At 37.9% G+C, this 14,849-nt stretch overlaps 1 protein-coding gene across 2 annotated transcripts; it reads left to right on the top strand.

The window, feature by feature from the left end:
- The first annotated feature begins 12 nt into the window (after positions 1-12).
- Positions 13-14,841, top strand: LOC110794872 (acyl-coenzyme A oxidase 4, peroxisomal). Of its 2 annotated transcripts, XM_021999842.2 has the most exons (14): positions 13-172; positions 763-867; positions 5,946-6,052; positions 6,209-6,286; positions 6,357-6,480; positions 6,599-6,672; positions 6,770-6,829; positions 6,904-7,013; positions 9,045-9,204; positions 11,863-11,939; positions 12,027-12,198; positions 12,280-12,372; positions 13,441-13,564; positions 14,241-14,841. In XM_021999842.2, the coding sequence occupies exons 1-13, from the start codon at positions 148-150 to the stop codon at positions 13,561-13,563; spliced, it is 1,308 nt and encodes a 435-aa protein (XP_021855534.1). In that variant the 5' UTR covers positions 13-147; the 3' UTR covers position 13,564; positions 14,241-14,841. The 2 variants fall into 2 exon arrangements, with proteins under 2 accessions (XP_021855534.1, XP_056689308.1); XM_056833330.1 differs by lacking the exon at positions 13-172 and having other exon boundaries at positions 5,992-6,052.
- Positions 14,842-14,849: the final 8 nt, after the last annotated feature.

Below are 14,849 nucleotides of genomic sequence, written 5' to 3'. Positions count from 1 at the left end.
ACGCAATTCTTCAATTTAGATAAACATCAATTAATTGAGATCATCTTCAATTTCCCATTTTCTTCCTCCTTGAATTCCGTGCCATTACAATCCCTCTCTCATAATCGTCTTCTTCAGCTTCAAATTGCTTTTCCTGAATCTGCAAAAATGACAATTCAAACATCTCCTAAAGGTGCGTGTTTTTCTTCTAAGATCATCAAATTTCTCTTATTTTTTCGCATTTTAGGTTGTTGATTTTAGTTGATTGCATGCAAATTTTGTTGTGTTATCAGCAAATTCACAATATTTAAATCCTATTTTGTTTTAATTTTACTGGGTTTTGTATAATGTGTTTTGGGTGTTTTACAATGGAATAGTAGTTCAATACTTCAATTCATCTAATTAATAATATTTCCTTAAAAATACAATAAAATTGTTACATTGATTTACATTGCCTGGCTTTGGCAAAATTTGCAATGAACCCGTATTCGTTTAGGAATGTTGTGTTTGGCATTCTTTTGGTTTGTGTTGTTATTAAACTATTGGGTTCTTCTGCTGCTGTATGTGTAGATTCCAATAATCCCATTATAAACTTATCAAAGATATATTGACTTTTACGGATTATATTTGTGTGTCGGGAATCAAGACATTTGTGCTTCGGTTTAGGGATTGTATCTGTATGGTGTTTTGGTTTTGGATTTGTTAAACATTCTCTTCAACGCGACAAAGTATTTATTGGCTAATCTAGGGTTTTCTATCATTACTTTGTTGTTTGCTGAGTAGATGATTCACTCAAGGATGCAAGGAGCTCATATTTCGATCTGCCACCACTTGATGTATCAGTAGCATTTCCCCAGGCTCAACCTGCATCTGTATTTCCTCCATGTGGTGAGACCGTTATTCTACATTTCCTTGAAGTTCTGATTGAATGCGCGTGATTCCTTGATCAAAATTTGATTTATTGTTGAAATTCGTCAAAAGCATGTATTATGTTTGTCATACATCCTTACATATGTTATATAAATTTCTATGGAAATGAGTAATTATTATACTGGTGTGAAAATAAAATCAAATACTGATAATGCATAAAACTGAGAGAAAAGATTAAAGTATTATGTCAATGAACTTTTAAGTAGAACCTTAGTTTAAAAAGGCGCAAGGCGCACAAGGGTCATGGAGCCTAGGCGCAAGGCGTAAGGTTCAGGCGCGCGCCTTTTGGATACAAAGCGCACATATTTTTCTAATAGACCTTTTAACTCGGTATAGAAAAAAAATTAGCACAATTTATACTCAAAACAACATATTTCTATTGGAGTGCCTGAGTGCCATATTTTCTTCTCGGTTCATAAGCATTGCATGATCCCGTCGATGGAGTGCCAGAATTAGAACCTATGTTACTCCGACACTCCGGTGGAAGGTGTGTGTCGGTGTCGACACGACCCGACCCGCGACACGACACTCGACACGTGTCCGGGGAGGTGTCGACACCGGTGTCGGAAAAGGGTCCGAATTGCAGTGTCGAAATCGGGAGGAGAAAAGAAAAGAACTAAAAAAATAAAAATAAAATGCATTCGAGATGAAGATATACGTAGTAGATGATAAAATTAGTCTTACCCGGACCAAAAAACAATGGATCTTGAAGAATTCGAAACCCTAGATCTAACAATTGATGGTCGGGGAAGGCGAGAGAAGAAAAAATATGTTGGGGCTTTTGCTGTAGAAGGAAAAACAAGCATAATGAACTCTTCAATTTTCGTTTTCATTGATTATTTTCTTGAGAATCAGCCATAGTCATGGCTGAAGAGGTTTCTCTTTCCCGTCGGTTGTTTTGTGGTTGTTGGTCAAATGGTAAAACTGCTGGTCATTGACTCATTGCACAATTTTTTTTTTAACCTTTAAAAAAAATAAAATAAACAAGGGTAAGTGTGGCCCGTGTGGGAGCCTGGGAGGTGTGCCAGGTGGGAAACAAACCCACGTGCTATCTGTCATACGGAATACTTTTTTAAGGGAATCTTTCCATTACTGTAGTTTGCAGACAACCATTAGTCAACTTTTTCATTTTTTTTAATTTCTTTGTAATTTGTAGTAACACTTTTAAAAGAACTATTCTTTGTACCTTTCCCTCAAAAAAACATAACTATTCTTTGTACCTCACTATCTTCATATTTTTTTTATTTGACAACTAATTTTGTTATTTTATAAAAAGTGTCGCTTTTTTATCCGACACTTTGTATAGGAGCCGTGTCTAAAAATTAAGTCAAGACACTCCTTTGACCGTGTCGGAGTGTCTGCAATTATTTGAATCGGAGTGTCGGATACTCCGACACCCGTGTCGGACACGACACCGACACCCGTATCTGAGTAACATAGATTAGAACCTTCCATCCATGGTAATTACAAGCGGGAAATATGAAACTTAACTCATATTATGCTACTTCCACTACCCAAAAAGCTGTTGTAGAGATATGACCGTTGATGGGTCACATGGGGTGTTTTTATATCATAAGAAAAGAAAAATAAATGTAAATAAAAGATCCACGTCATCCTGCTGCGCCTGAAGACTTAAGGCGCACAAGGCGTTGCGCCTTGCGCCTTACCAAAGGCGCACGAAGGCGAGCAGCTGGTTGACATCAGTGAGCCTGGAGAGCTCAAGGCGCCGAAGGCTGAGCCTAGGTGAGCCTTGCGCCAGCTTTTTCCAACTAAGAGTAGAACCCTTTTAAGCTTCTGTTCCATTATCTCAGTACGACAGTATCCCAAGAACCTTTTCGGGTAAAAGATCTCATCTTTTTTTTTCTTTGTATCACCGAGACATCAGATGGAAAGTCTTACCTTTTGGGGGAGACAGTCAAGGAGTTGTAATGAAAAGAGTTGGAAAACTTAGAATGTACAAAGGATGTAAAATATTTTGGCGCTTTTATTGATCCATGGTTGTGCCTGACGATGGCATCATTTCTTGGATGAACTTCTTCAGAATCACGGGCTCCCTTTTCTCTATGAAGTTCAATACTTGACTACTTGTTATTGTGTTTTTTTTTTATTCTTAGGTAAATCTTTTTTTGGTGTTACTTGACCTTGTTATGGCAGAATCTATAGAAAGTCTCCTGGTATTGACCATTGCGCCAACTATTCACAAAGGAGATCTCTTACTCGAGGTTGGAGAATAGCTCTTGAAATGTGTTTGTTGAGGTTGTTGCTTGTGAAATCGTGACTATTATTGTCCGTTGCGGAAGAAATGGTAGTCTCTAACCTATGGGCTATGGGCTATGGGAGAGGGATTGAATTGTCTCATAATATCTTGGGAGTCGGAGGATTGTGTGAGACCTTTTCATGATAAGGGGGTTGGGAAAATGGTGTTTGATGTAGATATCCCTGTGCCATTATGGTTTACCATGGACTTTTCCAGATTACTTGACAAATGATTAATGAAAACTCCTGCTACGTATGAAGTTCATTCTGCAACAGATTTTCAACCCATAAGTCCATTTTGTTGAAGGCCTCGGTTTATTCATAGGCTGCGGAGTTTTTAGGATGGTTAGAGGGGTCTTTTTAGAAGTTCTAGAGAGTGCCATACCGCCATATCGTACCAACTTCGGTTTCTTGGATTGCCTTTGTGGAGGGTAGACATATTGCAGATACAACATGTATTGGTAGCATAGCAGTGGATGAGTCCAAGAACAGAGGAAAAAGCTGGGTCTTTTGAAGGATCATGAATGCTAGTTATGAGTGAGTAGCTGAGGGTTTGAGGCATTCAATTTAAATTTTAAAGAATTTGAATTTCCCCCCACTTCTTGTTTTGTTCCTTTAAATGGGTTTGCTAAGGACTGATCTATTATTCTTGCAGGACTTAACCAGTTCTTTTATACTTTTTTTGCTGAGTTGGATTTTGAAGTAAAACGGGGAGGAGAGTAGTTCTCGCGTCTTAAAAAAATGTCTAATAATTTCCCTTTGACACAATTCTTCTTTTGAAAAGAGATATAGGCCTATGGTAGTTTAGAAATATATACGAATCCCTTAAAAAAAATTAATATCATGATGGAGATGGCAAGAAAAGCTAACAGGATAATTATTTCTTCGATTAGGTAGTTTTAGATTTCGTAGGTATCACCAAGGAAATTTTTCTCAAAGATTTTCAGTGGCATTTCATTCGGTAAATTGATCTTTGAATTAGCAAGGAAAATGGTAGGTCAATTTTATTAAAACATAGGTAGTGTTCTGTTCACCCGAATTTCACTCTATCTCATATTTTCTGATCTTATTAGCCCTGATCTCATATGAACTTATCTGGTTAGACCTAAATTGATCTTATCCGAACTTATTAACCTAAACTTATCTTAGATTCTTATCTATACTTATTAGCCTTGCACTTATCTTATTTTATCTTATTTAAACTTATTAGACCTAAACTTATCTTATTTGAACTCATTAGCCTTGCACTTATCAAATCTTATCCCAACTTATTAGATCTGAAGTAAGTGAAAATAAGGTGGCGAAGAATAGAGCCCTGAGCCCCTGAACTTAGTTCATATGAACTTATTAGCCATGAAGACAGAAGTTATGTACTCTGAACTTAATTGCACTTACTAGCCCTGAAACAATTGATAATAAGGTGAGAAGAATAGAGCCATAGTTTCTATAGTTTCTTCTCTAAGTATCTTTAGCCCTTTAGTTGATACATTATGCATCCCCTTTTGCATTGTTAATTTGTTATTTAGAAAATATGAAATAAGAGATTGAATCGTTCTTTTTGTAATGGAAGTATTAACCAGACTTAATGGTATGTTGAGACTTGAGATGTAGCCTAGCTGCCATTTAATTAGTCAACGTCGTTGGGTAGCTTTGCTTCCTTTGTTGGACCGATATTCCAGAGCTGGCTTTAACAGGGGCTAAGAGTTCCTTTGGAGAGTGCAGATCGTTAGATTACATCCCCAAAATGAACTATTGCATATGGTTTCTTATGTTTCAAACGTGCTTAATAGATGGCGTAGAAAAAAATTCTTTAGGGGGTGGATTCGTCTTGGTCAATTCATTCTTCTTAAGTATTTTTCTTCTTGGATGCCTATTTTGCTTTTGGTGTTATATTGTAGCGAGTCACGAGTTCAGCACTTATAAGATAGACTTGTGAAATTGATGGAGACATCCTTTGATGGTCTAGGACTGGTAACATGTGCTAGAACATGTATCTTGTGGAACGACTATAGTTATTTTTGGCTGAACCTAATTCTCTTCGATGGAACAATTTTAAAAGGTATGAACTTCATTGGAATGGGTGGGACGTCAATACCTTGGAAGTTCTTATCTTTGGTTATTGCTCTTTTGTTCCCCACATATCAAGTACAACATTTTGGAACAGACTAGAGTTTATTTTAGGTAGCACATGTGAAAGGGAGACTGATTTTGCATCATTGCACAATAGTTGATTACTAGATTTTGCTTATCTTGTCAGTTTTTAGTGTGTCATTGCTTTCTGAAGGAATTAAAATGAAATGTAATTCGAAGAGCTTATATATTTCCTCATAATGAACCCAAACATAAAAATAAATGGATTCGTAGAGTGGTTTAGATTTGATTCCCCTAATTTTTTAGTGATTGGTCATTAGTAGTCTCAAACTAATTAGCAATGCTCCTTTAATAAACTATACTGATCACTTTTGGTGCACATAAGGATTAAAATACAATAATGTTCACGAAGGAGACAATCTGTTTTCTGGTTAAATCGTTTTATGTACGGTCTTATTTTATTTATCTTGAACTTGTGTTACCGTATGCTGGCTCAATTATAGATCTTTGTCTCTATTTTCACCTATATAGTTTTCAATTTCTCTTCCTTTCTAAAAGTATCCTACTTCAGCTAGTTTTGCTATTTTGAAGCTTAACTAAAATTAATCTCGTTCTTAGTTTCTATCAATGTTGACCTTCAAGATGGTTCTTTCTTTTCTTTTCTATCTCTTGTCCTCCTCCGGTTGCAGCATCTGACTATTATCAATTTGATGATCTGCTCAATGCTGAGGAAAGGGCTATTCGTGCAAAAGTTAGAGAGTGCATGGAAAAAGAAGTAGCTCCCATCATGGCAGAGGTGGTTACCATTTTCCCTAGTAACTTTGATTCTACTAGTGTTCCCTTTAATGTGTCGTTATGTATTCCAGTAATTATTCTGAGTTATCTTTGTATTATTTTCAGATGCCTAGCTCTAAACTAGCCAGAGGTTGTAACACTTTTTTGTTTATTGCAGTACTGGGAAAAAGCTGAGTTTCCATTTCAGATTATACCGAAACTGGGGGCCTTGCATATTTCTGGTGGGACTATTAAGGTACTTTTGGGTTTGACTTTCTTTTGTTGTGACCAACTTGAGTGAGATATTCATAAGTTTCAGTGATCAGGGTTATGGTTGCCCTGGTCTTTCCGTTACCGGAAGTGCTATTGCCACGGCTGAGGTTGCTAGAGTTGATGCTAGTTGTTCGACATTCATATTGGTGCATTCTTCTTTGGCAATGCTTACAATTGGTGACCTCCTCAACTTTACTACCATCTGTTAAACTTTTTTCAGTTCATATCATGTCTGTTATTAAGGTTTATTGGATAATTTTATTTTTGGGTAACATTGTGGTGTCTGTTGAGATAGCGTTGTGTGGCTCAGAAGATCAAAAGCAGAAGTATTTGCCTTCTTTGGCACAATTTAAAACTGTAGCATGTTGGGTAAGGTTCCCCTCTTCTCCCTTTCATTTCTTTGGATGTCTTCTGGAAGGTTTGCGTATAATACTTTAATCTTCATTGTTTTCTTTGTGTGACACAGGCATTGACTGAGCCTGACAATGGAAGTGATGCAAGTGGTCTGCAAACAACTGCTACAAAGGTTTTATCACCCTTTCTTCTCCATGCAATTCCCATTCTTTTTTCAAGTGGAGTATCTAATTTGGCCATGTTTAGGTTGCTGGAGGCTGGATATTGGAAGGTCAAAAGCGCTGGATAGGGAATAGCACATTTGCTGACGTGCTCATCATATTTGCTAGGAATACTGCAACGAATCAGATAAATGGGTGAGTGGGAAAGTCCTGTATTTAGAAAATTTAGTCCTTCAACAGGATCCTTGAAAGTGTTGAAAGGAATTGAACTTTGGCTGAAAATGTGCATGCAGACTAAATTGAAGAATATGTAAGATTTTGCTTTCATGTCTTGGGTTAGGGACAACCTGACAAGTATAAAAATGTTTGACACTTGGGTTTGTATGGGATGCTATGTGGCATCCATACTGACAGAAACCACTGATGAACTGTTTGAATTGATACAAATCTATTAAATCTGAGTATATTGATCAAATGAGCCAATTAATTTCTATCATGTATCCGTGTTACCACTGAAGATATGTTGGTGAATGCCCCTTCTCTGTCCTTGGTAGCTGATGTAGCTTAACTCCATCTCTCGTATCGGCTAATCAATGAGTGGGGACATGAGAAGTAGGCTTAGCTGCCGTCAGAACACTTTCTAGCCTCCTAAAGGAAGTCTTAAAAGATAAGGCTATGCGCACACAAGCTAACTTCAGGTATGCAGGTAGTTCTCAAGCGATTCCCTTGTTCGGATCTGAGGTGCGACCTTAGCCTTAGAGAGCTTGTTTTTGCAGCTACTCTCTTATAGTGAGGAGACAAGGCGCTGGGTAGCGAAGCGCATCTGTTTAGAGTGCAGAGGCGACGAGGGGTGCTAACCCGGCCACCCAACCCAGCAGGCCAGGGGCGGGCCGGCCATAGGTTCGAATCCTGCCACCTTTCTTGTGGATCATCCTGTGGTTACCGGATGATGGCTGCCTCCATTTATTGCCGCTGCAACATCCTTCTCTACCTTTTGTCTGACAGTTGGTAGCACCACTTTAGGCATCTACTATGTCTACAGCTTCCTGTCAATTCATTATCAATGGTTCTCTATCTCTGACTGTTAGATGACAGTGGACTAGATCAAAGTTCCTTATTGAACCATGTAGACTTTTTTAAGTTTTTTACTTATTGTTAAGTGGCATCAATTGTTACGTATTTAATCAAATGTCAATTTGAAACAGTCTCTCTGAGTCTCTGTTACTTTAGGGATAATGTTTCAAACACCTGGTCTTCCTTACCTTACTCAGTGCAGGAGCCTTTTAAGAGGTATTGGAAATGAAGATGGTGATGTTGATATAGTATCTTAGCAAGCACATTAAGCCTCTGGAATACTGTTTTTTGTTAGTAACTGGCGGTTATGTGTTCTTAAAAACTAGGCTATTTCTCTTTATTTTCCAGAGGTTTCGGATTTCTGAAAGCGGTAGATGAATCCATTTTATGTAGCGTTTCACTGAGGACTTAGGACTTCAGAAACCATTTTATGGTCTTTATGAGCTGCAAACTTTAAGTATGCTATGTCTCATAAATCTGGAACCATTCGGGTGGAAGTGAGGGGAAAAAAGAGGGAACTAGTTATGTGGGCCACACTTAACGTTTGAAGCTCATGAAAACTGTGATATGATAATGTTAATTGAATTGATTGTCGTGTGATGTAGTTGTATTAAAAAAAAACTGTTTAAGGCAGTGTATAAAGGTAGTTCACCACCATAACCTTTATCTCCAACTATAGAGCATGCTTAACATATTAGTGCAAAATGGTGCCTTAAAAAGCTAAAATGCGTCATCTTTCCACATAGCTGGGACTAGTCTTTTTAAAAGTCCATTGGATGAGGTTAAATTACTTGTTCTCTATACATCAACTGATCACCAACATGAATGGCCCGGAGTTCAGAATAGTATAGTGTTGGCGCTTGTGTGTACTAACACCATCCCAACTCCCAAGATTTTGATTGTTTATGCAGTAAGGGTGTACAATTGGTATATTGATCTCAAGGTGTAAAGGTCAAGTACCTCAATAAGTCCCAAAGCTGTCTTGTTATAATTTTGAAAAACATCATGTACCAGTCTTAGTCTGTTTTTTTTCTTGTGAGGTAGGTGCAATAGGAGCTTAATATTGGACCTACATCATTTTTATTTAGTTGGTTACCATACTATTCGTCCTCTTTCCCCTCTTCCCCTGATTAACAGTTCCACTTTGTTCAGATACATTGTTAAAAAAGATGCACCTGGGCTTACTGCTACAAAAATTGCGAACAAGATAGGCTTGCGGATTGTTCAGAATGGAGATATTATCCTAAAGAGGGTGTTTGTCCCTGATGAGGATAGGCTACCTGGTGTCAATTCTTTCCAAGACACAAATAAGGTAACGAAAGGATGCATAACATATCTCGAATTTATGATTTTGAGTTCATGAATGTCCTTTCGCTTGTTTTCTATTATGCTTTCCTTGTTCTGATTGGCATCTTGCAAGTTTAGAGAATCAATGGGTTGGAGATTTCGTTATGTTTCTGATGTTTGGAAAAGCTTTTACTGTTGACTCTAGCTGTTTTTGTCAGTTTATCACTTAATATGTGAACTTGTGTCCGAATAAAAAAAAACCTGGATCAGATTGTTAAAGCAGGCTAAAGAACTTGATTATTTTCTGTTTATGGGTGAAATTATTGCTGATAGTTTGCTGGGAGATCTAGCTGTTAAGATTTTCTCTTGCTTGAGTCAGAAAGAGCTAAGAGAGTGGGAATGTCCATTATGTTCCTGGATACAGCTAGAGCTAGGTGTACCCAAGGCTATTTTTGTCACTCATTTAATTTAATAAGTAAACAAAAAAGCCTTGAGTTAGGTGTGACCCCAAAACACTTACACTTTGTTTGGATAAGAGGAAAATGAAGAGAAAGGGATGGAAGGGAAAGCAAGAGAATAAACCCCTTGTTTAGATAAAAGGTTTGGGAAGGAGGGATCCATTTCCCCTCCCTCTTTAGTAAACGCCATTCCTTGAAAATTGGAGAGATTTCGAGGGGAAATGGAACTCACCTTCTCCCCCCCTTCCTTTCCCTTCTATGTTGCTCTCCTAACACGCCGTTAAGGCGTTAAGAACTCGTACCTTATGCATTTCACTTTGAGCGATAAATGATGTGTTGTTTTTTGGTGTATGAAAATATCAGTAAATATTCCCCCGTGTAAATACATCAGTAAGTCGGTGTACATAATTACATAGTGACATATTGTCATGGTACGGATGTTTCTGACACTGGATCGTGTGGCGCGCTCTTGCCTATTTTGGCGGCAAGGGCGGAAGCCTTGTGCGGAAGGTGTATCTCGGGACTTATAGAGTTATAGGGGCATGAGCGGGTGTTTGATTCAGAACGCGCACTCTTGCCTATTGGTGACAAGAGCAGGGGTCGAGGGTCGATCGGGGACAACAGTCACAAACGGGGCCGATGATGAGAATTTATATGTTCGGGGAGTTTTGTTGAGTCTGGGGAGCTTTCCTACGAGCAATAGCACAATATCAGTAAGGCTTAAAACAACGCTAATAAATAAAGCAAGGCAAATTGGGGTGAAGAGTATTGATTCATACTCCTCGAAGTGGAGCCAAAAACACTAGATTGACAGAAACATAATAATTCTATATAAAGCCTAAAAACCTATTAGAAAAGTCCTAGAAAGCCTTAGATAAGAAAAATAGAAGTAAAGGATGGTTGATTCTAACACAGTGTATATAGGCGGCTGAGTCACCTCATCTTAGGCAATAGTGGAGGTGAGGCGACCAGACGGGCACTGCCTGAAGATCGATGGGGCCAGGTGCTCTCTGATGTGACCAAACCAGTGCACATTGAGATCTACGGGAGACAATTTTATGATTGTATGTGAGATTTGGAAATAGGGTGGTCTGTCCCTATACTGTTTTGTTCCTACCTTGGCAAGCAAGCATGGTAACAATCATAGATATCTATAAGCAATCGGTATGGGATTGAGTCCTAAGTCTCATGTTTAATTTTTCAAAGGTTTCAATTCATTTCTGCTCACTTTTGCATTTACCACGTCATTTTTCCGGCTTTTCATTTGCAAAGTGGGGGAGGCAAGTAAAAAAGCAATGGGATGGTGAAAAAAGTATTTCAACTTTTGTTTTCAAGTCTCCATGTTCTCCTTAAATTGCATCTTAGGAGTTAGGATATGAGTCTTCTTTTATTGTGTTAGTGTGTGTAGATAAAGAAGGAAGATACTTCTTACAGGTTGATCACCAATCTCTGTTTAGTATGTCTTTCTGGATGGAAAAAGTTGACATGTGAAAGCGTCAGTGCCATCTGTGAAACAAAACCTTTATCTACTATGTGGATTGGATTCATAACCTATTTATTATTCAATTAGCATTTAAAATATGTTTGCTAGAACTCCTCGCCAATTTTAACGATGGTTGTTAGCTGCCTAATGTGATCTCTTGATGGGTTTGCTAATAAATAACAAGGACGAAAGGAGTGAAAAGTGAGGCCAGTGAAGGAAACTTAATCTGAACCGGAGTTCATATCATATATTTATACAAACTCAATAACAGTGTTCCTGGTGGGGAAACTTTGTGTGTGTGTGTGGGGGGCGGAGGGGCGATCTGGAAGCACCTTGCCCAAGCAGAGTAAATGTTAGCTATCCTTGGGGTTAGCCGAGGAAAAACCCCTCCAATGCAAAGTCAGTAACAAGCTGAGCACAATTTAGAGAGAGAGATAGAACTGGAATAGTTTTAGTGAGAAGGGAGAGCAAGTACCAATGTCAGAAGAGTCCTAATGGATGCTTAAAGGGGGTATTTATAGGTGTACTATTTGATAGTACTTGGTTGAGTCAGATGCTGCCACGCGGACGGTGGAGACGAGCTCTGACACTGTTGTTCTGGTCGGCCAGGTCTAAATTACTTTTGGTCCTGGGAGGTTGTGTACTATCCCGTACAAGTAGGAAATTACCTTTGGTCTTAGTTATTCTGTAGTTCTTTTAATCATTCCCTGTGCATTTATCTGATGTAATACTCAAAAAGCAGGTACTTGCAGTTTCACGGGTCATGGTCGCTTGGCAACCTATTGGCATTTCCATGGGTGTTTACGACATGTGTCTCAGGTATTGTGATGATATACTGAATTTTATGTATGAGATCGTAGCTTCCTAACATGCTAGCATGACTTGACTTGGATATGGTTCCTGAAGGTATTTAAAAGAGAGGAAACAATTTGGTGCACCATTGGCCGCATTCCAAATAAACCAGCAAAAGCTTGTGCAGATGTTGGGCAATGTTCAGGCAATGTTTCTTGTTGGTTGGCGTCTTTGTAAATTATATGAGAGTGGAAAAATGACCCCTGGTCATGCAAGCATGGGAAAGGTGAATTCAATTGGAAAGCTAATAATATCTGAAGTCTTTTAACACCAGTTCTAATGAAAAGTTCCTCTGTGAATATATCAGTCATGGATAACCATCAAAGCAAGAGAGACAGTTGCTCTTGGTCGAGAACTACTTGGAGGCAATGGGATCCTTGCCGAATTCCTTGTTGCAAAGGTATTGTGCTTTATCCTGTTTTGCTTTGCGTTCCCCTTTCTTTTTCCTATCATGTGGGTTTTTGAAGTTTGAGAAAACTAGTTTTCATTGAAGTATGTCTTTGTAAATATGGAGTGGATATCAGTTCTTTTGATGCTGGACATTGGAGCAACTTAAAAGTCAGTTCTTGCTAAATAAAATAAATATATCTGTCTTCAAGATTTCAGCTGACTCTCTTGACAGGTTAAAGCTTTCCCAGTAGCCAGTCGATTGGCAGAAAAAACTCAAAAAGTATAGTTTATTACTATATTCCCATGATATGTCCTGATCTGATTCACAAATTTATGAAATTATGCCACTAGCTATTTTTTCTTCCACTGTGGTCGAAAGTACCTGATGTGCTTGGCAAAGGAATATAATCCTTGCCTTGATCATTTTATCAAAGGATAAATGCAGTTAAGTGTATGTCCAATGGTGTAATTGGTGGATTTGTTATCTCCTTATCCCTTTGTTCTGATTCCAGTGACCCATTTTCTCTAGTTTTCTCAGTTTAGCTTGATTATTCTAATTGTAAATAAAGCTAGCAGTAATACTTGGACCAGTCAATTTATATATGAGATCGATGTTTACCTAGAAAATTGCTAAACTTGACTGTTTAATGATCATGAAAGAAAATAAAGAGAGGCACTATTTCTTAAAGAGTACTGAAAGTCACAAACATGCATGCGAGAATGTAATGATCTATGTCAGGCTAGCACAGCGTTGATTCAGATCTGTATGAGGGAAAGGGAGAATGTAACGGAGAGATATACTGATTTTGTCATGATGAGAGACAGATCAAGAGAGTCCCTTTTACGACTCTCTTACCATGCATGCGACCTATTATTGAATACCACCTGTTTGTGACTTAGTCTCTATTTTTTAATTAAAATGTTTATCTACTAGATCCAAACCCTTTTTTTCATCGAGTCCAACATCACTTTTGGATCTTTTGTTATGATAAGTAAATTTCCTAGTGACTATTATTTTCTATTTTGTGTTTCAAAACACCTTCGTTAATCTCATTATCTCTCAAATTGCAATGTCCAGGCATTCTGTGATCTTGAGCCCATATACACGTATGAAGGAACATATGACATCAACACATTGGTGACAGCAAGGGAAGTCACTGGTATTGCCAGTTTCAAACCTGCTGCAAGGAGCCGCCTATAGAGTAAACTTTTTTTCTTTGCTTCTCTGACTTGTTTGCTGTTTTATGTTTTTGTTCTGCTACTGTACATTTCTCTGTTTGGTAAAATCTTAAACCAGGAGAAATATCTAATAAATAAAAGAGATGGCTTGTCGGCAAGTGACAAAAAGAAAATCTACAAATAATGGAAGGAACTCGATATCAGAGAATAGGAAAGAACACCAGTATGGCTTGACATCTATGTGCAAGGTTCAAGTTAAGCTGATTCTTAAAAAAGGCTGTATACTTCCGGTTACACTAGCATAAGTTGCATATAGTGAGAACTTCCTCCGAACACATGCAACATTTGACTTTTTTGGTCAAAGTTTGTAGAATTTGACCATATTGACCTACTTTACCCCTCAACACGAGTATATAAAGATTCTTTTTAGTTGATATCTTCAAATTTTGAACTTGCGTCTCTTGGAGATTAATCAAGTCCTATGTTGCCTTTAATAAAGAACGGAAGAAGTATATGCAATACTGATGGAAGGCCTTTTATGCTGTGAATACATGCTCTTTGCAGAGGTTAACGAGGAAGTAGTTAGATGAAAACTGTTTTGTTGTAATTCAAGTCCTTGTGTTTTCTTGTTCTTTATGGCTTTCTTCTTAATTTCCTGATGTTGCTCGAACTTTTTTCCTTCAAATTTCTTTTTTACAGCTTGATTACTATAACAAGAGAAGAGGCAAAAGAGCACAGCAAGTCTGCAAGAATACCTGATAGCATCGCCAGTAAAATACTGTTTAAGAGTAAAAGGCACGACTGTTATCGCCCGTAAAAATAATGTGTAATGGAGAGCCCTGGTAGCTATTTTAGAAGGGATACTTGTATATTATAACATCAGGCTAGACTATAAGCCTTATTGAAAGACGGACAACGTTCAAACTAAAAACAAAGCACACAACTGGAAACGGGAAATGCTACTTATAAGTATAGCTAAAGTTCAACAGTACGAAAAGCAACAAAAGTGGGCCCTCGAATGGTCACTGCATTCCAGAAAAAGGCCTTCATTCATGGCTGCAGCAAAAGGTAGGAGGAATGAAATGCATTTCATATCCTCTGCAATGTTCTAACGTTGCCGGGGAGTTCCTTTACATGCTTTAAACAAAATTCAACTGAAAAATTTACAAGCTGTAAAATTATGTTTTTTGGGGGGATTTATTGTTCTGTATAGGTAAAGATTAAAAAATACTTCATATTTTCTTCACTCGCCAAGAACAACGTGCATAATGACATAATAATGACTTGGTACATAGTGATAGACCACGC

This window comes from Spinacia oleracea, chromosome 6 (assembly GCF_020520425.1).
Source record: "Spinacia oleracea cultivar Varoflay chromosome 6, BTI_SOV_V1, whole genome shotgun sequence".
Taxonomy (NCBI): domain Eukaryota; kingdom Viridiplantae; phylum Streptophyta; class Magnoliopsida; order Caryophyllales; family Amaranthaceae; genus Spinacia; species Spinacia oleracea.
Note: the sequence above shows the minus strand (reverse complement) of the source record. Positions and strands in the feature narration are given on the sequence as shown.